This window comes from Delphinapterus leucas, chromosome 7 (genome assembly GCF_059928025.1).
Source record: "Delphinapterus leucas isolate spDelLeu-1000000601 "Yukka" chromosome 7, BTC_Dleu_Yukka2, whole genome shotgun sequence".
NCBI classification, from domain to species: Eukaryota; Metazoa; Chordata; class Mammalia; order Artiodactyla; family Monodontidae; genus Delphinapterus; species Delphinapterus leucas.
Window position 1 is genome coordinate 46,714,719 of NC_143135.1, and position 26,475 is coordinate 46,741,193.

At 37.3% G+C, this 26,475-nt stretch overlaps 1 protein-coding gene across 1 annotated transcript in view; it reads left to right on the forward strand.

Annotated features, from left to right (window-relative positions):
- STK33 (serine/threonine kinase 33) overlaps positions 1–25,752 on the forward strand; it is a 79,556-nt gene extending 53,804 nt beyond the window's left edge. Inside the window, exons 11-12 of the mRNA XM_022563195.3 lie at positions 6,132–6,326; positions 23,245–25,752. Coding sequence (XP_022418903.1) covers positions 6,132–6,326; positions 23,245–23,463 — 414 coding nt within the window. The 3' untranslated portion in view covers positions 23,464–25,752. The remainder of the gene's footprint in view (positions 1–6,131; positions 6,327–23,244) is intronic.
- The last annotated feature ends 723 nt before the right edge of the window (positions 25,753–26,475 follow it).

Here is a 26,475-nt window from a genome sequence, read left to right on the forward strand (position 1 = left end):
AAATCTATGAAATTTAATTTTAAATTAATCATAGTTTTGTTAAGATATAATTTACTTAATGTAAAATACACAGATTTTAAGTGTATAGCTTGATGAATTTTTATGAATTTATACATTTGTGTAACCACCACCCAGAACAAAATACAGAACATTTCCACCCCCTACAAGAAAGTTCCTTTGTTCCCTTTTCCACCGTTCACTTTGTGCCACTCACCAGCAATGTGTAAGAGTTCTAGTTTTGCTCCCCATCCTCTCCAGTGCTTGTTATTAATATTTTTAATTTAGATACTCTGGTAATATATAATGGTATCTCATTGTGGTTTTAATCTGCATTTCCGAATGACAAATGAAATTGGTCACTTTTACTTTACTTATCCTTATTGGCCTTCTGGATATCTTCTTTTATGAAATGTCTGTTCAAGTCTTTCCTCCATTTTTCTATTAGTTTTTTTTTAAATTTATTGATTTGTAGAAGTTTGTTGTATATTCTAGATATGAGCCTTTTGTCTCTCACACACACATAAAAATAAATATATGTACAATAACAAGCATTGTAAGAAGCTGACTTAAGAAAAGAACATGGAAAGAATTACTGCAGATCCTTGCTCAAGCAGGTGACTTTTGAAAAAGAGTAGGTCATTGGAAATTGAGGGTCTTGAAATTGACTCCCTGCAAACCATCCCTGCCCATACAGCCCTTAAGAAGTCTTCGTGTACAGCGAGGTGTACACATAACCGTTTGAAGAATGTTGGTTTGGAATATATTTTGTTTTTATTTTTCCAGCTGTACTGAGACATAATTTGACATATAACATTGTATAAATTTAAGATGTGCAACATAGTGATTTAATATATGTATATATTGTGAAATGATTACCACAATAAATTTAGTTACTATATCCATCACCTCACATAGTTTAAATTTTTTTTCTTGTGGTGGGAAAGTTTTCAAATATACATTACAAATATACATTGAGCAGTTTTCAAATATACATTACAGTATTGAAGGCTCAGCAACACCTCTACCTAGAAATTCTTAGCAAACAATGGAAATGCACTTCTGGAATAAGGGTAAATTACTAAATTTCTCAGTTTGTTTCCTCTTAAAGAATAGGAATATCAACACCAATTTTCTCTGTTCTCATTATTTGCTATACTTGTGAAAACTAAATCACTGAGATGACTTTGTGAGGAAAAATTTTAAAGTGGTGCAGAGTTGCTTACTTCAGCAACCCTTACTACCTTTCTATGCTGCTACCTTGGCCTCACTGAGACCCATGAGAGCATGTTTGGTGATCTTACTGGGTGCTATCAGTCCTTTGTGAGTATCTGCAACTTACATTATTTCTTTTCCTACATAGTTTATATTAATTTTTAGTCATATAATAGTTGCCATTACCCTTAGTAAATGATTTAAATGGTAAACAAGGCAGGAAAAATAACTTTCTCCCTCTATTCCCTCATTCCCAATTACTAAAGATAACCATTGTTAAGTCTCTTATGTATTCTTTCAAATACATTCTGAATATTTTTATTATTCACTTTCACAAATGGGTTTATATTATGCAAACTGTTCTTTTTCATCTAATGTATTTTGGGAAGATACGCTTATTTTTTTTGAAAAACAGTATTGTATCCAAAACTATGGATACACTATTATTTTGCCCCTATGAATATGGAATATTTAAATTGTTTCAGGTCTTTTCTGTTACAAACAATGGTGCAACAAATGTTCTTGTAAGTATATGTTTGCATACTGTGTCAGCATATCTATAAAATAAATTCTTAAAAGTTGAATTACTGGTTTGTGAGAATGTGCATTATATATTTTGATAGTTTATTGCCGATTTATCCTCCCATAAAAAGCAAGTAAATGAGAGAGCCTGTTTCCCCATACCCTCACCAACACAGTTTTATCAAACTTAAATTTATGTCCATCTATTAGGTGAAAATTGCCAACTCATTGTTTTTGATTTGGATTTTATTAATTTTGTGAAGTTGAGCATCCTTTTATATCTTTTTTATAAAGATATAAAAAAATTTTCTAATTAAAAAAATTTATTCCTCGGAACATTACAAAATAAAGAGTTCTAGCTACTTACGAAAAGTAGAAAGTGATGACCGTAAGTTAAAGACCCAGAATGTTTCCTTTTCGGTTTGCTGATTTTATGTTTCATACTATCTTATCCCAACTCATACATATCATTCATTCGTTCATTAAAAAATACTTGTAAAAGACTTATTGTTTACAGAATACTGATAGGCACTGTCCTTGAAAAGGCAGATTTTGTTAGATGAGGATGTATGTTTGGGTTCCTATTTGCAGGACCTGTCTACTAAGATCCAAATCTTAGTATTTGACCAATGCTTCTCCTCTGTGAGTGTTCATTTTTCCAGTTTTTCAAAATGAAGTCATCTCAAACTGTTAGTTAAACAAGTGGAAATTTATTAACAAAAAGGTTGGTTTTCTACTTATGATAGCCTCAGATTATCAGCCTGTTACTGCTGCCTTCTTGCCATTTGCTGCTTCATGGTTGATGAGTTCAGGGTGTGACCCCTCTTAAAACAGCCAGTAAAGGGAGTTAAGAGGTTACTGTTCTGGTGGTGAGGTGTCTCCACAATCTCCAGTGTCTACCCTAACAATTCCACCCATTTTTGTTTGGTTGGTTCATGTGTAATTTCTCTTGAGCCTAGAAGGTTCATGACACACAGCTCTGGGCCACTTATTCATTGGTCAGTCCAAGTATCTGATGCAATTCTTCCTCCAACTGTTAGCAGGCAAGAAGGGGCTAGTCTGGTAAGTTATTGGCTGGACTTCAGACAAGAGGGAAAGTCTGGAATCTATACCAACATTTGTGCCCTGTTTGACATCACAAGGGAATATAGGAAGCAAATAGTTAAAAATTTATAAATGGTAGAGCGTTTTTGATGGGATAATGACCCTATTCTAGATCTTTTGCTCTTCTCCCCAGTCTCTTTGCAATAAGAAATAGAGTCATTTGTAGCGTGTCGGTCACCATGCTTTTGTGTGTATATATTGATATATGTGAACCAAGCACTTGAAAGCTGGCTAGAAATGCAGATTCAAGATAGTACAGGTAATCCTTGCTTTGCACAGGAGTGCAGAGCCATAAAAATAGTGCAGACTGAAGCTGTGCAAAATGATTTTAATAATCAATGGGAAAAATTGTGATTTTTCCATGCCCTTTAAAATTTTTTGTTAAACATTAAAAACTCCCTAACTGTTGGTTCTAAATATAGAGAGAGAATGAAATAAAAGTAAAGCTAAATTTTTGGCACTGTAATTTAATATTGAGAGTTAAAGTATCTTATTTTGGGGTTAAAAACTTATCAAGATTACTTTAAACAGTGCTTGCCTTCTTCTTATCATACAGAGGGGAGCATCTTTTTTATGCCTTGGTGAATTGTCATACTGTTTTACAAGTTTGGATCAACTTCCAACATTGTATCCTTTGTCTTTTCAATGTCTTGAATATCTCTGAAAATTCTTTAAATGTCAAGTTTTTTTGTGGGTGTCATTTTCTCTGAAGCATCTTCATCCTTCCTCATTTATGTTGATAAGTTTGCCTTCACTAAGTTCCTTTGGTTGCACATCTAGATTCTCACAGTGGCAGTGGCAGCATTCCCATGGTCAGCTATTTCTTCTATTACTCCATTTACATTTGATTCAAATTTTACTCCCAGTATTATCACTTTTAATTTGTTTGTTGCAGTTTCATTTTTGTTGGCAAGTTCCCTGCGAGACAAGGAGGCAGCACAACTGCACACATTGCTGTCTGTGTGTGAACTGAATAGCAGATGCACAGTGTCCAATCACCAACAGACTGTGAAAGAAGTGATGTGATTGGTCACTGATTGTGATGCAAATCTGTAATTTACCTGGTGATCGTGGATTGAAGAGCTAGCAGTGAAGTTTGAACTTTATGCAATTATAGTTGATGTACCATGGTGACTGAAATTTGAACTGTGTTGCTGAGGGACTGATATTATTTAAGTCATGTTGAGTAAAATTCATGCATATCAGGACTGTGCAAAGCAAAGACTGCCTAAATAAATTGGCTATCACATGGTACTGATTGCATATGATTTGGGTAGTAATTACAACTTTGTTGGGTATGCTGATTATATAGTGGGCTCACTCTTTATAAAGCTTTTTGGAGGTGACTTACAGAGTGTAAATATTTAATCTTCTGTCTATATCAGGACATCAGCTAGATTATGCTGTGGTAACAAGTGACCCCCAGATCTCAGTGCTGTTTATGCCTTCCATTGCACATTGGCTGGGAGGAGGGAAGCAAGCTCTGTTTTACTTTGTCTTCACTCAGGGACCCAGGCTGAGGGAGGCTCCATCTCTGTGCTTCTATAGTTACTAAGGCAGAAATTGAGAACATGTAAATTACATGCTCTCTCTTCAAGTTTCTACGCAGAAGTGATACACACTATTTCAAATCACATTTTACTGGTCAAAACAAGTCATATCATCATGTTCCAAAAGAGGTGGAGAAGCAAAATTCTACTATGTGCCTAGAAGAAATGACTCTAGATCCAAAGAGTTAACTTGTAGAGAGTTTATCAAGGAAGAGCAATTGAGGACCGGGATTACAGACATAGATGTCAGATTGTCTCTGTTTTCTAATGAAAGAATTAAGTTGAGGCAAAGTTGTGTGTACTAGTATTCCAGGAGCCTGGACACTGTGGGTTAGTGTTCAAGGTCATGATGAAGCCAGGAAGTTGTAATAGAGGCTAGATGAGTCACTGGGGTCAAGCAGGGCTGTTGACAGAGCCCTGAAGATCAGAACTCATTGAGATGAGAGCTCTGAGACTATCTGCCGTTCTAAACAGTTTCAACTCCTTTTTGCTCTCTGAGACTTCATCTGTGCTTCGTTTAAGTTGACAACATCTTTGGAAGTTCTGGGATACTTGACGGAGATGACTGTCAACTTGAGCCTTGACGGAAATGTCGGCTACGGGTTGGCAGAAGGCATAGTAAAGGCATTCTGGGAGTAAATGGGTAGAGGCTGCAGAAGTGCAACCAAAAGTAGGATGCTATGAAAGTAGTAAGAATATAGACCTTTTAAAAACAGGATGACGTAGAAGAACCACAGGGAACGAATAGCATAATGAGCCTCATTTAATTATTCCCCATGCTTAGTATTTGTCTGTGTCTTTAACCACGAACATACTGAACTCTACAAATCCTCAGCAGTGTACTCAGATGGCTGCCCTTAAGATGCCTGGCCTTGTACTATTCTGTATCACTGTTGCTTAATGCTTCAATCCACCCACATATCAAATTAACTTAGATCACTCCATAGTTGTTCCCACACCTAAACGTCCTGTTTTAATCTAAATGTGATCCAAACTTCTTGTCCAAACTTTCTCTACTAGTCTGAGTTAGGAGCAAAACTATTTAAGGCATACCTAGTCTAGCAGGAGGCATTTAAGAATGCATTCATGCATTTCTTGGCATTAAATGGAATATTATATTTGAGAAAAATATAGTTAATATAAAATGGTCAATTTTAGTATGGTATAGCCACATCTGGGGTTAAAACAGTGCACGGAATCCATTGTAATCAAATGACCACATTATATCGAAATCTTCCAGTCAACTAAGAGCTTTCAAGTCAAACATCTGTATTCTTGGACACGGCACCGGACTAATCAACTGAATTTAGATTTTTTACCTAGACATTTTGATGTTATATAGGCTTACCCTTAGTGTTGGACCCAGTAGACTTTGGGCAACTTCTTTCATTCTTTCAGCTTCCCTATTAATTTTCTAGGAACGGCACTGTAAGGGGGTCTTTGGATTCCAGGAACTTGCCCTATCTAGTGGTTCTTTCACACAAGCATGCTGCACTATTCTTTTAAACCAGAATATTCTCCCATCCCTAAATTTTGTCATATTGTAAAAGTATTAGTGAAGAGGTCTGAGACGTGCCAGTACAAGGAGTATGCTCAAAAGGGCATCCAAAGTTTTGCTATTTATTCAGCATTATAATTTTTCCATGTGACTTACTGAATTTGTGAGACTATATTACTAAAATATGTAAGAGTCTTCCGTTTTCTAAACTGTTTATAACACCAAAAATTTATTGTTAACATTAGGGCAATATACTTTCTTCGGTGAGACCAACCAATGTGTTAGAAATGATGAAAGAATGGAAAAATAACCCAGGAAGTGATGAGGAAAGTACAACAGACCAAAAGAACAACTGGTCCGTTCAAGAAAAGTTGAAAGGTTACCAACCCAGGAGAAGTATCCATGTCAGTAACTCTTCAGATGAAGAGGAAGGAAAACAGGTAGGAAAAACCAACAAAACAAGTAGGAAGAACCAATTGTTCCATTTCTCCAAACTGTAAAATACCTTCACAACGCTTGGAACATTTTTTTGCAACTCTTTTTTGTTGGTGGTTTTTAATGGTTTGTAACAAAGGAGACCTGCATGATAAAGACAGTAAAGTTCTTTCCTCCCTTGAAACTATCATGATTGAGCAATGTGGCCTACATGCTTATTTTAGGATCCATGATTATATAGGGCAGGAGTCTGCAAATTTTTCCTGTAAAGGAACAGATAGTACATATTTTAGGCTTTGTGGGCCGTAATAGTCTTTGTCACAGCTTCTCAACTCTGATGTTATAGCATGAAAATAGGCATAGGCAACAAATGAATGAGCATGGCCATGTTCCAGTGAAACTTTATTTACAAAGACAGGTGGTGTGCCAGTTTTGCCTAATGAGTCACGATGAATAATTTTTGTATTTTACCAGGCTACACAATTTGGAATGGGTTTATGTATTACCTAGAAAAAGACTTACTAAATTATCCAGTTAGTCGTTTCCAATTTTATGGTAGCTAAAACTGTTTGTATAGTTTTATTATTTTACCTTATTAGATCTGAATATAGTTTTATCATTTTTGGTGAATAAAATTTAGTAACATTTTGATTAATTCTAGATTGTGTTCTGCTAAATTGATATCCTGACAATTTACCCAAACCCTTTTTTTTCTTTCATTTCTGTGTTTGAGGGAAAATTGTCTGCATGTTTGTTCTCTTTCTTGTCTTGAGATCTAATCAGCATATTTTCGCTCTTCTTTAATGATTGAACATGCTGCCAGTGGGGGCTGTATTTACCTCCGGAGAGCCCAGACTTCTTGTGAGGAGTTGCTGCCTTTCAGTTCTCCGAGGCCTAGAGACGGGCAAGTGGAGAAAGGAACTGAGAGGGTAAATCCTGACCCACAGCCAGGAAGGTGCAGCGTGGCTGGTCCACACTGTGCCATGCTAAGAATCCTGTCAGAAATTTGCAGAAACAGACCCAGTAGAGTGATCTGGTTGATTTTTATTTACTCATTGGGAACTTCTTTGTCTACTTGATAGCAAATGTCTAGATAATAAGCTTGACATTTAATTATTCAGATATTTTGAAATAACCATATTTTTACCATAATATAAACATAGGTTTATTGACTCCCTTTCATCCTCTCTAGTCTGTTAACAACTCCTTCAGTGCTTAGCAGATGTGTGTATTTTATATTCTTGTTAAAAATATCCTAAAAACCCGATGTTTGCATTTCCTCATATATAGTTTGAAAATTTTCCTGTTAGCTGACTTGGCATTTTATACACACATATACATGTGCACACGCACACATACGTACACATACTCACATACATACACACATGTATATATACTCACATGCATACACATACATTACACGTATTACATACATGCATCTACTGTATACTCACATATACACAAACACAAATCCATACATACACATGCATATGCCCATTGTCTTTTGTAGTCTTGGATTCTGTTTGGCACTGAATCTGACATAAGATATCCTTGTGAACCAAATGTTTGGTTGTCTTCCATCTCCTTTTTCATTGCTCTGTCACTTGTCTCCACCATCCTCCTCCTCTTCCCCCTGCAAGTCACGGCGTGATGGGACTTGCCATGCTGTTCTCAGCTACTTCCAATTAGGGAACAGAAGAATTGGAATTTGAGGTTCTTGTGGATGCTAGAACTATACTCAGTGGATTGAAAATTTAAGAATATAGATTTCTACTCATCAATAAGCAGAACTTTTCCACAATCAGAGCTCACCTGCAATAGCACAGGCTGGGCCATGGATAGTAAACCCTACCTTTCAATCATTGGAAGCATTCATGCAGACTCTGGAAAGCTACTTGTTATAAATGCTGTAGCAGGAATTTCTCGCAGATGGGTAGGAGTTTGCCCTGGATGTCCTCTAAGGGACTTTCCTATGCTTAGGTTTTGGCTGTGATATCTTGGGAGGAATACCTTACCTTATTTGGGAATTTTTCTGAAAAGTGTTACCCCTTAAAAGAAAGACTTCTCATCCATATTAAATTTTTCACTGATTTTTATGAATGAATATGTTACTTTGTTAATTATATTGAAGTTGAGTTTATGTTAAGAAATTACTTCTTTTATTTTTTTCAAATCTTCATTAACAGTAAATAGTAGAGTATAAGGCCTAACGTGATAACTGAAAATAGCGTAGGCCATTTAGTCTTGAGTCCACACAGGATTCATATAGTAACTAATATTCTTAAGAGTGAAATTTTAATTTTATTAAAAATCATTCAATGAAGGGCTTCCCTGGTGGTTCAGTGGTTAAGAATCCACCTGCCAATGTAGGGGACATGGGTTCGAGCCCTGGTCCGGGAAGATCCCACATGCCGCGGAGCAACTAAGCCCGTGTGGCACAACTACTGGGCCTGTCCCCTAGAGCCTGCAAGCCACAACTACTGAGCCCCTGCGCCTAGAGCCCGTGCTCTGCAACAAGAGAAGCCACCGCAGTGAGAAGCCGACTCACCGCAATGAAGAGTAGCCCCCGCTCGCTGCAACTAGAGAAAGTCCGAGCACAGCAGCAAAGACCCAACACATATAAAAATTAATTAATTAATTTTTTAAAAAGAGAAAAAAATCACTCTATGAATATTGAAATATTTCCCACGGGAAAAATTTATTTGTTAAAGTTAGATTATATGGATAATTTGATATGATAAATAATTTATACTTACGAAATTAAAGAGGTGTATATGACTCTTTTTCCACTAAAATATTTGAAATTTGGCTTTACTTTAAATGGAAATCTGCCAGCAGTTCCTGCTTTCCATTGTATCATTGTTCTCTCTTCTGAAGAATCTCATAAATCCATTTAGAGCTCCTGATTTTGTATTTCTCACAAGCCAGTGTCATCATATTTTTTAGATAAGTGGCAAAACACTTGAAAAACCAGCAGAGAAAGTGAGGAATTATTAAAAACCAAAACAGTTGAACTAAGTACCTTCCTCTTTCTCTGAGTAACTGTTCCTTAGTTCCAAATGCCCTGGGCATTATGGAAAAATACAGTGTGTATCTCCTCATTTTTCATGTTTGGACTAAGGTATCACACTTCACTTTTTCAAACTTATTTTTGACTAGTTGACATTTGTTAATGTCCTTTTTTTTCTTTTCATTTTCAACCTTTAGTCTGTTTTAGGTAATTGTGTTTTTTGAAGATAGAAGTGTTCTCTCTTATATATCTTGTTTTTTACAGGCTGAGTACATCTAGATAACGTTTTGTGTTCTTGGTAACCCTCTGAATTCCCTACAATGGGTTCTTAATCTATTCTGTCAGACAGACCCTAGACTTAATTCCTACAGCAGCATTTACTCATCTTCAAATGAGACACTTAGCAGACCATTGCTTATTGCAGGAACATGCCTTTCGACGTTCGATTCTTAGTGATTTCCGATAAGTAGTACAGTACTTTCATTGTTCATTAAGCTCAGAAAACAATTGAAGAGAAATGAGTGTCTGTAATTAAAATGCACCCCCCCATAACCATAGAGGGAGGGACTAGCAACTCTGGATGTGATAGAAGTATATTTGCATTACAGAATTCTTGCTTCATAAAGGATAAACTTCTTAGTAGTTAAATTGTTTATTGAACACAGTCTTGAATATACTTGTTTAGTGAAAATGGAAGATTTTTGTGATCATTTTTCTTGACTGAAAAAACATGGCCTTTACAGAATCATAGGAGATGGTATGTGTAGCAGATACTTTATCTAGTCTAGAAAGTAGAAAGGCAAGCTGGCTTAGAAACTTTGAAGATTATTTTGATCAATGAAGTGTATTCATTAGCAGTTCTTCAAAGTCAAGGAATATTTGAATTTAAATAAGATTGAAATTAAACGGTTGAACTATGTGGTATATTGACCTGTTGCTGTAAGGAAAAAGTCAAGTTTTCTTAGTATTTTAGTTGAGTAAGATAAAAATTTTCTTTTCTTAACATATTAAATCTTAGTTCCCTGAGCCCATGCGAAAATTTGGTGGTGCTTCCATGTTTCTGACATACTTTTATACTCCAATATTGAAGCATTGTAATCTAGCATATATGCCCAAGCATTCCATTTAAAATATCCTACTGGTTAAAAGCACAAGCTCCAGATCTAGGCTGCCTGGATTCAAATCCTGGCTTCACCATTTATTAGCTTTAGGACCTTGGGCAAGTCTCTAGGCCTCTGTTTCCTCATATCTAAAATGGGAAAAATAATGACATCAACCAAGGACTAAATGAAATCATGCATGTAACACTCTTGACATATAGTAAGCACTCATTAATGTTAGCTATTATTAATTTTATTATTATATTGCTAAAGAACTTGCATAGAATATTGCTAAAATTCCATGTTCTTTCTTGTCTGCTTTAAGGCTCCTTTGGGCATAGGTGTGGGAATAAACTAATGAACAAACTAAGAAATATCATTTTCAAAAGTGGTAAGATGATGCTTCCAACCTCGTTTGCCCTCTGAGTTTGGTGAGATCCCTAGGGCACTGTGGTAGATTGGATTATTTTTCCCAATTATTTAAAACCTCTGTAAGGGATCTGTACATTCATACCCTTTGCCATGTGGTTTTTCTCCTTATTAGAGTAGATGTATATTTTCTCACCTCACTAATGTTGATCTTAGCTATATGACTGACTTTAGCAAATGAAATGTTAAGAGGTGTGATGTAAGCAGAGACCTTAAAATTGTTTGCATGATTTAGCTTGCTCTCTTGTATTTCTGCCACCTGCCGTGAGAAGAACATGACTGCAGGAGCCACAGTTCCTGGAATTATGAAGATCTGTGAACAGACTTGAACCCAGTACAAAGCCTGAAGTCTAGCCTAGCACCACCAAGCAAAAATTAATGTTTATTGTTACAACATACTGAGACTCTTACAGTTCTTTGTTAGGTAGTTGTACAGAAAAGAGTTAACATAGCAGGCCTAAACTGCTATCCTTGAAAAGGCCTGCTTGCCAGGTTGGCCCTTGGCTGGCTTTTGGGAACTTAGATTTTGGAACAGTGGCTACCATTAACTGATAAGAATGATTAATTGTGCCTAAACTGTGCAAACAATATGGTTTATGCTGAACACCTGCTTTTCTTCTGGGAGTCTGGCATTTTGCTAGGTGCTAGGCAGAGGTTGCCTACATGACCAGCTCCCAATAAAAGCCGTGGGTGCTGAGTCTCTTAGAGCTTCCCTGGTTGACAACATTTCACATGTGTTGTCATAACTTGTTGCTGGGGTAATTAAGTGCATCCTATGTGACTCCTGGGAGAGGACTCTTAGGAGCTTAAACATGGTTTCCACTGGACTTCTCCTCAAGTGTCTTTTCTCTTTGCTAATTGTGCTCTGCATCCTTTCACTATAATAAATCATAGCAATGAGTACAACTATATGCTGAGTTCTGTGAGTCCTCCTAGTGAATAATGGAACCTGGGGACCTCCCAAACACAGTAGCATAGCTGCAGCAATAGCTGACTAATACAGGTACTAGTTATTCATTGTGCTAACATGAATTTTGACCTGTTGTTGTTTGATCTAATGCTATTGGCAATTCCCGTTGCTAGTTTGGATTCATAGGCTTCCGTAAACAATAAGGCTTTTGTCTGTACTTCTATTCCCAGTAGAATCTCCTGTGTAAGGCTTAGGTTTCACCACGGGTTTAGCCAGACGTCTATGGTTGAAGGGATATATTAGTGAATCCTTTCAAATCATTTCCCTGCTCTCCCAAGCCTGGCTTCTGCTCAGCTCCCCTTAGAGATTATAGCTTCTAGTATATGCTATGTATATTTTCCCCTGTGGAGAACCAACCCATTGGGTTGGGTTATAAAAAATATTGCTTCAATTTCAAATGTATTAATTTGGTTCCACTCATCTCTTATCCTGCCTTTATGCTATAATTGTCACATGTATTACATCTATGTAATTATAAACCCTACAAAACAATGTTTTAATTTTTGCCCTAAATAGTTGTATTTCCAAGACATTAAAAGGAAAATTGTCTTTTATATTTACCCAGATATTTACCATTTCTGATGCTCTTCTTTCCTTTCTGAAAATCTAAGCTTCCATTTAGTATCCTCTCCCTTCAGCCTGATGAACTTCCTTTGCACTTCTTGTATTGCATGTCTGCTAGTTATGAATTCGCTCAGTTTTCTTTTATCTAAAAATGTCTTTATTTTGTCTTAAGTTTTGAAGGACGTTTTCTCTGTTGGACTTGCATAGAATATTGCTAAAATTCCATGTTCATGGTTGTCTTAATTTTTGAAGGACGCTTTCTCTGTTTACAGAGTTCTGGTTTGACAGGTAATTTTAGTCCACACTTTAAAGGTGTTATTCTTCTGCCTTCTGGAATCCAGATTCTCTGATAAGAGGTCACTGGTCATTTGAAATGTTCTTTTCGTATATGTAATGTGTCACTTTTCTCTGAATGTTTTCGAGATTCTCTGTCTTTGGTTTTCAGCAGTTTGACAATCATGTTGCTAGGAATGTGCTTCACATTTATCTTGCTTGGGATTTGCTGAACTTCTTGAATCTGTATTTCTGTCTTTTGCTAAGTTTAGGAAATCTTGTGATTACTTTTTCCTTATTTTTTTCTGAGAGTCTTAATTACTTGTATGTTAGACCATTTGATATTGTTGAATAAGTCCCTGAGGCTGTATTGATTTTTTTCAATCTGTTCTTTAAATTGGATACATTCTATTAATCTGTCTTCAGTTTTACTGTTTGCTCTGTTGTCTCCATGTTCCTGTTAAACCTATCTGGTGAATATTTAATTTCAGATATTATATTTTATTCTAAAATTTTCATTTGGTTCTTTTTTGTTATTTCTATTTCTTTATGGAGTGCTGCTTTATTCACCAAATAAATTTTCACTTTACATCATTGATAATAGTGATGATAACTGCTTTAAAATCCTTGTTTGCTAATTCCAATATCTGGGTCATCTCAGGGTCTGTCTCTATTGATTGTTATTTCTGTTGAGGAATTTGAGGAATTTTGGATTGTATCCTAGACATTGGAAATGTTGTGTTGTACCGGCTCTTGATTTGACTATGTTCCTCCAAAAAGTGTTGACCTTTCTGTTTTAGCAGGCAATTAGTTGATTGGATAAAAACTGAAAATTGCCTCTTAGCCAGCAGTTCAAATCTTAGGTTGGTTCATTTATCTTTAGCTGAGCAGAATTTAGGATTCCCCCTTTCTGGCTATCTCCTTTTAGGAATTCCCTCACTATTCTTTGGTGTCTGTGGTTGCTTTGAATTCCATCCTTTAGTTCTTTAGATCAGAGAGAGAGAATTGTGAAAGCATCTGGGGTAGAGGGTGGGCGCACGTTGTCATCAAAGGAGCAACTTTTGACAGCCCAACAGAAATAATGGAAGCCAGAAGACAAAGGAATTATATTGTTAAACTGCTAAATGGAAAACAATACAAAACAAAAAACCTGCCAACTTGGAATTCTGTATCTGGTGATAATTTCTTTCAAAGATAAAAATAAAAAGGTTTTCAAATATGTAAAACACAAGAGAATTTTTACCAGCCTATCTTACTATAAGAAATACTAAAAGAAAAGTTTCAAGGTGAAAGAAAATGATCCCAGATGAAAGTAACTGTAGGAAAATATGGAGGGCATTGGCAAAAGTAAATATAAAATAATGTTGACTGTTTAAAACAGTAGCAATAATAATAAGAACTAAGCTTTCATCTCAATAAGCTAGAAAAAGAACATCAAATTAAGCACCCTCCTAACAAAAATAGTAGGAAGGAAATAATTTTTAAAAGAACATATTATGAATCATTTAATGCTAATACATTGGAAAACTTATATGAAATGGTCAAATTCCTTTAAAATACACCAAAACAGATACACAAAAATAGAAAATTTAAATAGTTCTATTCTTATTTTTTAAAAACTGAATTTGTAATTGAGAACTTGCTGGTGTAGAAAACTCCAGTCCCAAATGATTTCACTGGTTAGTTCTTCCAAATATTTAAGAAGGAAAGAGGAGAAAGTATTTCCCAACTCATTTATAAGGAAGGCATAACATTATGATCAAGTGTATAAGTATATTCCAGGAATGTAAGTTTGGATTAACATCCAAAAGTCCATCAATGTAGTTCACCATATTAATAAGTGAAGGAGAAAAGCCATATAGTTATCTCAATAATTTTGAAAAAACCATTTGATAAAATTCAACACTCAAGCATGAGAAAAACCCTCAGCAGATTAGGGACAGATGGGAACTTTCTTTTACATACTAAGGGATTTTTACCAAAAGAAAAGAAAACCCCTCTAAAGCTAATATAATTCTTAATGGTGAAATATTGAACACTTTTCCACTGAAGATAGGAGATAGACAAGGATGTCCTTTCTACTTTTTTTTAACATTGTACTACAGGTCTTAGCCAATGCAACAAGGCAAGTAAAAGAAATAAAATTATATAGATTGGAAAGGAAGAATAAAACTGTGGCTACCTGCAAATGCCATGGTTGTGTACATAGAAAATCCCCAGGAATCTTCAGAAATTGAACTTAAAGTGCAAGATGCAAGATTTGTATACAAAACAATGAATTGTATTTTTATATACTAGCAATGAACAATTGGAAAACAAAAGCTTTTTAAACCACTTAACATATTACTGTAAAACATAAAATATTAGTGATAGATCTAACAAAATATATGTGAAATATATATACCAACCCCCACACCATATTGCTGAGTGAAATTGAAGAAGGCTGACATATATGGAGAGATATACCATGTTCATGGATTGGAAGATTTGATACTATTAAGATGTCTCCCCAAACTGATTTATAACTTTAAAGCAACCCCAAGTGAAATCTAGGGCTTTTGCTTTTCTGATAGAAATTGACAAGTTGATTCTAAAATTTATTTGGGAATATGTAAGACCTAGAACAGCCGAAATAACATGAAAAGAACAAAGTTGGAGAACTTATATGATCTGATTTCAACATTTACTGTGTAGCTTCAGTAATCAATACAGTGTGGTATTGGTTTAAGAGTAGATAAATAGATCAGTGAAACAAAATGGAGAGTCTAGAAAGAGACCTACACTTATGAGGGCAGTTGATTTTTTACAGATATTTCAAAGCCATTCAATGGAGAAAGGATAGTTTTTTCAATAAATGGTGCTAGAATAATAGTACATCTATATGGGAAAATAATAACTTTGACCCCCCCCCCAGCTTACACTGTATACAGAAATTAGTTTAAAAGCTAAACTATAAAGCTCTTATGAGAAAACATAGGATAATATCTTCCAACCAGAGAGTAGTCAAAGATTTCTTAAAACACAGAAAGCCCTTTAAAAATGGATAAAATAGACTTCAGCAAAAGTAAACATATTAGCTCATCTAAAGCATATTAAGAAAAGAAATAGGCAAGCCACAGACAGGGAAAAAATATTTGCAATAAACATATCTGACAAAGGACTTGTATCCAGAATATAAAGACAATTCCTACAACTCAATAATAAAAAGACAGCTAATTTTTTTAAATGGCCATAAGACTTGAACAGACACTTCAGATAGAAAGATATATAAGTAGTCAATAAGCATATAAAAAAAAGTGCAACATCATTAGTTATCAGGAAAATGCAAATGATATCAGGAAAAGTTACAATGACATATCACTACAATCTTTCTAGAATGCCCAAAATTTAAAAGGACTGACAACTCGAAATTTTAGCAAATATTGGAGCCACCGGAATTTTCCTACATTGCTGGGGGGAATACAAAATGGTGCGGTCCTCTTGGCCTACAGTTGGGCAGCTGCTTATAAAGTTAAGCATTTACTTAGCATTTACCCAGCAATCCCAAATGTAAGTTCAAAAAAGGATTAGTAGAATATGTTTATAGCAGCTTTATATAAAAAAAGCCCCAAACTGGGAACAGCCCAAATATTCATTAATAGAAGAACGGATAAACAAATTGTGACATATTCATACAATGGAATACTGCTTGACAGTAAAAAGGAATGAACTACTAATACACAGATGAATCTCATAAATGGTATAATACTATGAGAATCTATAACTATCTCAATAAAAATTTCAATTAAAAAAAGCATGTTGGGGCTTCCCTGGTGGCACAGTGGTTGAGAGTCCGCCTGCCGATGCGGGGGACACAGGTTCGTGCCCCGGTCCGGGAAGATCCCGCATGCCGCGGAGCGGCTGGGCCCGTGAGCCATGGCCGCTGAGCCCGTGCGTCCGGAGCCTGTGCTCCGCAACGGGAGAGGCCACAACAGTGAGAGGCCCGCGTACCGCAAAAAACAAAACAGAACAAAACAAAATTTAAAAAGCATGTTAAGCAAAAGAAACAAGGCACGAAAGAGTACATACTATATGTTATTTTGTTTATATGAAGTTTTAGAAAAAACAAAAGTAATTTATGTTGAAAAATGTCAGAACACTTATAGCCCCAGGATGGGAGGGAGTTGACTGGAATGTGGCATGAGGGAACTTCTTGGGTAATTGTTCTATTTCTTGATTGGGGTGTTGGTTATATAGCTCTATGCATTATCAAAACTCATCAAACTATACTTTTGAGATTTGCACATTCTACTGTATGTAAATTATACTTTAATTAAAAAGAAAAGAGAGATATTTATATCTTTCTCTAATTTACAAGTTAGATTTTGTTTTCATTAACGCCATAGAAGGCCCTGCTCTTTATATGGGTAGGCTTATATAAGAAATCTATGTTTGGAAGTCAATTTCTCGTCTTCCCTTTGCTTTTTTTTCCCCCTTCCTCTTCCTTCCGAAAACCACAGGAATGTGAAAGAAAGTGGGTGACCATTGCAAGTAAAACTATAGCTGAAAACTTATATCCGAATATTCTGTCACTTGGACCTTGTGCAGGCCTATAATTTGAATGTGTGACTCTAGAAATGGTTGCTATGGTGATAAACCACTTGACTTAAATAGCATGTATTTTACTCAAAATTTAGAGAAATGGTAACAGTTTCTAGTAATGGTGCACTGGTATTAACTTGCAGGGATATGCCTAGAGCTTACAGGTTTTGCATCCATTATCACCAGATGAGTTCATCAAGTTAAAGTTATGCCAGTGAATAATGAAATATGTGTATTTAGCCCATTTTTTCTGGTTATATATCTCCCCTTGCACACATGGAACCCCCTTCTCAAGATTAATAATATCATCTGGAGAAATCAGGCCCAGGGTGCTGAACTACAAAAAGATGGAACCAGAGGGAACCTTGTAAGGTCATCTTTTCTATCATTGTGCCTCTAGTAGGAATGACTCTTCTTCAGCAGTCCCACATGGTAAGAGTCTGTCAAAGATGAGGAACAGCTGAAATGCTGCTTGGGGGAACCCCTGGTGTAACCATCCTGACTGCAGCACTCAGAGATGCTGTCTAGCTTCACAGTGCTGAAATCTTACCCTTCTGCATTTAAAAATTGTGATTATATATATATATGTGTGTGTGTGTGTATAAATATATATGTATATATATCCTCTTATTCTTTATATTTTTAGGTTGAAGAACTCTCTCATAAAGAACCTCCACCCATTAGCACATCAGTAGCCTGTCTGTAAACCTTCTCTGGTCCCTTTATATCTATTCAGACTGGTTGCAGTATTTCAGATATGAATTCTTCATGATAAATAAGGATAGAAGAATTTTTTTCTTTGATTTCTAAGATGCCTTCTGATGATAGCCAGGTTCTCTTGGTCACTGTGAAATGGTATATTACAACAGTATCTTTAGAGAACAGTTTACAATGATTTTTAAATCCTCTCTTGGAAAACAGTCTACAGTGTTCTTTAGATCCTCTTTTGGACTGATAATTATGACCAACAGTCTGATAATGATCATTTAGGTAGACTCTTTCCCCCTAGAACTGAATATTGAAATTCCTCTCTCATCTTTCTCCCGCTTTGTACAATCTTATGGGAGCTCATCACCTTCTATACGCCTTTCATGACCTGGAAGATCTTAGTAACGTCTATAGCCTTGGCAATTTCACTTTCTATTTCTCTGGAAATTTCACTTTCCATTTCTTACAAAACTGTAAAATTGCATCAGTTACAGCATAGATCCCTGAAGAATCCCATCAGCTATGAGAGAAGAAAAATAGAAACTTAAAATTTAGGTAGCCTAACACTTACAGAAGAAATCCTTTTAAAAATCCTAGAGAAAAGCCTGGAAGTTGGAATTCGCCTTGGCTGTTTATATCCCAAGGAGATGAGAGGCTTGGCTCTTGGTGAAGAAAGCTGTAACTTGGCCTGAAGGGCATCATGTGGGCCAGCCTTCATCTGTGTTTTATTAGCATCAGAGAACGGTTTTAGTGAGGGGCTATTTAAGAAGGGAGACTCAGTCTTTAGGAAAGCTCTTAGGATTCTGATTCCTAAATAATGGCACCCTAAACTTAATGAAACTGCAAATTAGCAAAGAGAAATGGTGAAGTACATACACACATAATATTTTACAAGGTACACACATATACACAGAAGCTTTTAAGCATTTGCAGTAAATATTTGCATTTAGGTAAATAGGCTTGCATTGATGTTACCAGGGAGTTAAGGAACGAACATTGTGATTTGTTTCCATGCAGCCAGTTTTAGGCTGATTTTGAACCTCAGTTAAAATATGGTTGACTAAAAGTATTTGCAAACAATGCTACCAACAAGGGATTAATTTCCAAAATATACAAACAGCTCATACAGCTTAATACAAAAAGAACCCCAAAGAACCCAATCAAAAAATGGGCAGAAGACCTAAATAGACATTTCTCCAAAGAAGACATATAGATGGCCAAAGACACATGAAAAGATACTCAGTATCACTAATAATTATTAGAGAAATGCAAATCAAAACTACAATGAGATATCACCTCATACCAGTCAGAATGGCCATCATTAAAAAGTGTACAAATAATAAATGCTGGAGAGGGTGTGGATAAAAAGGAACCCTCCCACACTGTGGGAATGTAAATTGGTGCAGCCATTATGGAGAACAGTATGGAGGTTCCTTAAAAAACTAAAAATACAGCTATCATATGATCCAGCAATCCCACTGCTGGGCATATATCCAGAGAAAACCATAATTCGAAGAGATGCATGCACCCCTATGTTCATAGCAGCACTATTTAAAATAGCCAAGATGTGGAAGCAACCTAAATGTCCATCAGCAGATGAATGGATAAAGAAGATGTGGTTCACACACACACACACACACACACACACACACACACACACTGGAATATTACTCAGCCATAAAAAAAGAATGAAATAATGCCATTTGCAGCAACATGGATGGACCTACAGATTATCATATTAAGTGAAGTAAGTCAGACAGAGAAAGACAAATATGTAATATCACTTATATGTGGAATCTAAAAAAATGATACAAGTGAACTTATTTACAAAGCAGAATTAGACTCACAGACATAGAAAACAAACTTAGGGTTACCAAAGGGGATACTCGGAGCAGGGGGAGAGACAAATTAGGAGTTTTGGATTAACACATACATGCTACTATGTATAAAATAGGTAAACAACAAGGACCTACTGTATAGCACAAGGAACCATACTCATATCTTGTAATAACCTATAATGGAAAAGAATCTGAAAAAGAATATATGTATAACTGAATCACTTTGCTATACACGTGAAAGTAACACATTGTAAATTAACTATACTTCAATTAAAAAAATAGATTCATAATAACAAAAAAGTGGTTGACTATATTAGTTTTAATATGTATTAAATACCAAACTGAAAAAGAAATAAGAAAATAGGTACTCGTAATGTCGCTGGTAAGAGTATAAGTTGGTACAACTGCAGTAGAAGGCAATACGGTGATGTCTTGCAAAATCACAAATCCATACAACTTTTAACTCAGAAGTTCTACTTCTAAAATGTATATCCTGTAGATATATTATTTACACATGTACACAATGACACAAGTACAAGGTTATTCACAGCAGCATTATTTTTACTAGTTAAGATTGGAAACAACCTGAATGTCCATTCTCAAGGAACTGGCTACATAAATTATGGTACATTCAAACAAGAGAACACTGCATAGCTGAAAGAAGAATGAGAACTCTTTTATGTATTGACATGGAATGATGTTCAAGATAATTGTTAGTTTAAAAAGATCAAAGGGGCTTCCCTGGTGGCGCAGTGGTTGAGAGTCCACCTGCCGATGCAGGGAACACGGGTTCGTGCCCTGGTCCGGGAATATCCCACATGCCGCGGAGCGGCTAGGCCCGTGAGCCATGGCCACTGAGCCTGCACGTCCGGAGCCTGTGCTCCGCAACGGGAGAGGCCACAACAGTGAGAGGCCCGCGTACCGCAAAAAAAAAAAAAAAAACAAGGTGTAAAAGAGTGTTTACAGTGGGCTACCATTTGTGTAAAAAAGTGAGAGTAAAGTGCGTCAATATATGGATTAGATTGAACCATATGAAATTGCCATTATTAGGCTGGTTTGACCTGCAAAAATGATGACGACTTCCATTTGGTTCCACCTAATATTTGCTTGAAGTTACATAAAATCTCTTCAGAAATGTGCACTGTAAACTGATAGTATTCGTTGTCTTGGATGGGAAGCAGAGCTGAGTTAACTAGGGGGCAAGGAGGAGATTTTGAACACTGTGAATATTAAGTCATGGGGATGTACTACCTATTTAAAAACTGATTCACTTGAAAATTATATATAAGTAAATAAAATAGATAAATGTGGCTGAGTAATATCATTTTCTCATCTTGCTCTAGAATGAAACTGAGAAATGTGTTCCTACACTGAAGCAACCAAACAGTTTAGTTTAGTTTCCTTTTTCCTTCCACTGCGCCAGAAGATTCTGCAAATTATCTTAAGATATCTTATCCAGGAAGAAATCAGAGCCTTCAGTGTTTTTGAAAAAAAGAAGACAATATCTATATCACTAATCCTGCCCATAGAGACTTTCTGAGTATTTCTTCCCAGTGACTTCAACTTCTGAGTCTACTTTAATGACTCAAGTACATTAATTAGCAAATGGAACAGTGAAGAAGAATGGAAATGTTAAACCAGATATGAATATGAACACATTAAAAAGAAAATGACTGCGTCTCTATTCCTATTCTATAGATTATTTGTTGTAGTGGACATGATGAAAACCATTTCCTCAACTACTCAGGTGATAACTCCAGAGGTGGAAATGTCAAAAGAGAGAAGGTTAAACTTAAGATTCACCTTTTAAAAGGATTTGTATGTCAAGTGACTTAAATTTTTATGAATTGAAATGTCCAAGCTAGGGACCAGTTCTGTACTAAACAAAGCAGCTTGTCTTTAGCCAGACGCTGGAACATCAGGGGTGTTGTACTCTCACCCTGTTGCTAAACGTAAGGAGTTTTCAAGGAGAAGACACAACCTGTATTACTGAAGGCTAACACATTTTGTTTTCTGTTTCTTGAAAGAATACACAGAGAAACAACCCAGAAATTTTCCTGAGAAAATGAATCTATAAAGAAAAGGACCTTTTTACATTTCCAAATTTATACAAATTAATTTTTCAACGTGCAAAGTTACCAGCTCAAGAATTAGCGTATATACTGTTATAAGGTCATGCAAGAATGATAGTTTGAAGAGGCACATATTTAAGGACTGTCTGCAGTAAGCAAACATCTGGTAAACTTTCTCTTTTCTCGAAATATAGGTACCAAAAATCCATAAATGACCTGAGGTTTTGCTGCAGCCCTGGGAGTTCATTTATTCATTGGACAAATGTGTACTGCTACTGTGTATAAAACATGGTCACTTGTATCACAAGAGTGATCAAAAAACAACAACACACGCACACACCAGGTTTATTTGTTTTGTGTTACATGTAATCTTTTCACATTCTTTGAAAATTGTTAACCTGATTATTAACTCGTGTGTATGCTTTCAGTCAACCAGAGTATTAAACTTACGAGTCCTTTCCCAGCTCATTCTGTGTACGTGAGAGCTGGCTGCATCTATAGCTCCGTGTCTCATCCCCCATCCTGCTTGTGCCGGTCTCCTGAGACGTTCTCTGCTGTTTTAGAACTCTATGCCCAGCTTCATTTAATGGGAAGTGAGCATTTCTAAAATGGGTCTAAGGGCAAAATGGACTCTGCTTCCCTCACAACAGCAGGATTAGAGACCGTTTCCTCCGCTGTGGGGTGCAGTGACCTGAGAAAACACAATTGCCTGTTAAAATTCCTTCTACTTGTTTCGTGCTTTAAAGCTCACAGAGTACTTTCGTGGCCACCACCTTAGTTCATTCTCATAATAAGCCCATGTAGTAAATGTGCAAATACCATTTTCCTCATTTAACAGTGAGGCATCAAGACTACAAAAGGTCTTCAGACCCGCCCAAGTGGTGTGACTGGGGTTAGAAGCCAGTCCCTGGAATGGATGCCGAGAATGGTGAGCATGTGAGGAGCGGGCCACATGCAGCAACTTTATACCCAGGTTAGAAAGAATAATCATGATGTGCTTGTCAGGGAACCCATACACATGTCAAAGCTCATCGAGAAACCCGGAAAGGTGAATGGTTACAACTGTGTCCAGATGGACTTGCCTGTGTGAATGGTACCAGGTATTTACTTTCATTTTGCAGGGCAGTGGATTTGAAGTTGTGCCTGTAGCCTGCTCTACCCCAGACACTAAACAATTCCGTTTTCTTGAAGATGCTAAAGGAGCTTTCTCTGGCGTTCAATAACAGTTTCACAGTGTGATTAGTTTATATCTCACATCCGAATAGAGCTCCAACTTGCACATCCTAGACAACTTTGTAGCCCCTTGCTTCTTTGAATTGATGTAGATTGCTTCGTGTCTGCAAAATTAATCCAGGCCTTTTTTTTTTTTTTTTTCTAGCCCACTGCTTATGAAAAGACTTCTGTGCCCAGTAAGAAGGAAAACATGGATGACTTGGACATGAGTTACTCAAGTTACATATCTAGCAGACTCCCTTCAGTTGAACTCAAGGGAGAAATAGAGAAACCCCCCACGACTTCAGGGCAAGGAACAGCACCCAAAGGCACTGCTAAATCCATTGCCCTGCCTAGAACCAAAAAGAAACTCAAACAACACTGAACAGTACAGAAACAGAGCTGCTCTTTCTAGTGCAATGAGGGTTTAGGAGGGGAAAAGGACAATAGTGTGCCGAGGTTTCAGCGTTTCAGCCGCTCTGAGCCCCGCCAAGTGTTTGCACCAGTTTTAAAATTGAAGCAGTCAACTCCAAAGTGGGGTTAAAGGACAGCCAGCAACAGGCTTGATGGCTTGTGCAGCTGAAATCAACTCAAGGTGTTTTTGAGAGTTGTTCAGAGGAGTGGATGCCCTCAAAGCAAGGCTGTGGGCACACTTGTCCAGTTGTACTTCAGATTCTTACATTTAGGCGCAATTATTTGTAGGGGAAACTGAGAGCCAGAACCTCAGTGGAGGTTCCAAATGATTATGTGCACTTTGCACTAGAAGATTTGTTAGGAAATGACTAATAAACTTGTCTATAAGCGTAACAGCAGAAGTGCTTCAGCCATTCACGTGTGTTCTTATGATTTTAGGTTGCTGTAGATTGTTTAAGACAGCTTATTTTAAATGTAGAAAAATGGATTTTGTAACTGTTTGCCATTAACACGCTGCTAAATTCCCAACGTATCGATCGAATCAATAAAAAACCAGATGTCACCCATGCATGTTAATTTTTACGTGAACAAGAGGTGACTATAATCAGGTCCTCTAAGCCCTAAAAAGCAAATTTTGAGCTTGGCCTGCTGCTGCAAAGGTAGGCACACATCTTTGGGGATGGTCATGAGGCTGGACACAGGGGAAGGTACATCATTCCTCTTAGTATTATAGGTCTCTCCTTTGCAGCTGGACAAATAGTTTCGTCATTCTAGGTCACACTGGGTGAAGAGATGCTTCCCTTGGCCTCACAGACAAACTCTGAGGAAGCAATTTGCATCTGCTTTTGCCTTTATAAAGTAAGTAACCTAGGTTAATGCCAGCTCCTCGTGGGATTGTCACTTAAGCCTCCAAAATGCCCCACACCTGGCCAGCTGAGCAGGTACTAGTTGCACATAAATCCCCTCAATGGCTGAAGGCAGTAGACGTGCTTCTAGTGATAAATTTGGAAGACACCGTCCAGCCTCCAAATGGGTCAGCGATAACACTGACGTATGTTGCCCCTGGCTGAGTAGTTTGGCCAGTATTTTCTCAGTGCCTTCAAGGTGCTTCCCCGGGGGAATCTGCCAGCTTTACTTTAAAACTGGAGTTGAAGCTTCTTCAGGGTCTTTCTCCTTCCTGACTATTACTTCCAGTCCTGCCAGGAGCCCGTAAACCATCTCTCCGGGATTAGTGAGCCATCTTTGAGGAGCGTATTCTGTTCACCTACAGAGAAGCCAGCCTCAGCTGAGTGGAGATTTACGTTGCCCAGAGGTGCTCCCAGAGGCAGAGGTGAGGTGACTGGTCTCCCGGCAGAAAAGCCAACCGAGACAGTGGCTTGGATTCTGTCCTTCCCCTGGGCCTGAAAATGGGGTAGTTCCTGTGTTCAAAACTGCTCTTACTTTCATGGTGATACCTTCTTCTCTATCATGTACTGGAGAACTCTTGTTAAATTGAATAGTATCCAAATTTCTATCCACATTTCTCTTCAGTCTTTTTGTTTTTTTTATTTGGGGTATAGTTGTTTTACAGTGTTGTGCTAGTTTCTACTGTACAGCGAAGAAGAGTTCCCTGTGCTATACAGCAGGTTCTCATTAGTTATCTCTTTTACACTTATTAGAGTGTGTATGTCAATCTCCATCTCCCAGTTCATCACACCCCCCACTTTCCCCCCTTGGTGTCCATACGTTTGTTCTCTACATCTGTGTCTATTTCTGCCTTGCAAACCGGTTCATCTGTACCATTCTCTTCAGTCTTAAATTAGTGATTCTGCTCAGTAAACTTGAGCAAAGGTCCAGAACTAAGCACTAAGTGAAAGGTGAAGTCATTTTATAAGGTTTTAGTACATCTGTACCTTTTCCCACCCCAGCACCAGGCCAGGCCAGCTGTCCATCTACCAGAAAATGCGTTCTATTAGCTGTCCTCTGTGCAGACCTTCACTTGATTTACATAGAATCATTTTGCCCGGGACTTAGCTCACTCTTTCTAAAGAGAATTTTCGTATTATTTCTATTTGTTATTTATTTGTATGGAACACACTTGGGCCAGGCCATATCTGAGCTTTGTTTTCCAACTGTGTACCTCTTTACTATCTGGGGATCTGTGGCCTTGATTTCTCCATTTACTTTCATGGCTGTGAAAATAGTTACTCTTCTGTTTCAGATGTGTTTTCAGTGACTGCTAGGCCCACTCCAAGGCACTGATAATCACTCTGACACCTCCTGTGCACCACGGCATGGAGGGCTGGGCTTCGTTATGACCCACAGGGACACAGTCTGCCCAGGACAGTGCAGAGCAGGTGTCATTTCCAAGGAATGCAAATGCCAGTCAACACTCTGACTTGAGTAACAGACAGGTCAAGGCAGTAGGAATATGATAAAAGATAAATGCCAGCCGGGGGCTGGGGAGAAGTTCAGCCGAGGAGAACAAGAGGATGGCAGAGATGGACTTAAATCACAGAAGACAGGAAAATGGGTTGGGGTCAGGGGAGCAAAAAGAGAACAAAGTGTAATTAATAAGGAAGACTGGTTGGATAACAACACATGGTTCTGCCAAACCCGGAAGCAGGAGTCAGAGGACGAAAGTGCTCCTGGGGTAATTAGAGAGGTCCCTGTCCTAGGCCAGTCTGCATTAGGACTGGCCTCTCGTGGCCTGGACAGCAGCACACCTGGGTGAGGACACAGGCTGAAGAACAAAGACCTGGGGAAATGGAAGCTGAGAGAGGCCGGTTGTAAGAGGTGGCCACAGAATGGTCCTGACATTTTGAGTAGGAACGTTATGTGGCGTAGGGAGGGGAAAGGAGAAAAAATTCAAAACACTTTGTGCTTATCACTGAAATGCTTTGTTTAAATAATTCTATTTGACTCCAAAATGTAAGTTCCAGGTTAGAAAGATTGAAAGCAGCCAGTCTTGAAAATGAAGCTTTTTAAATTCCAGCCCTGCTGT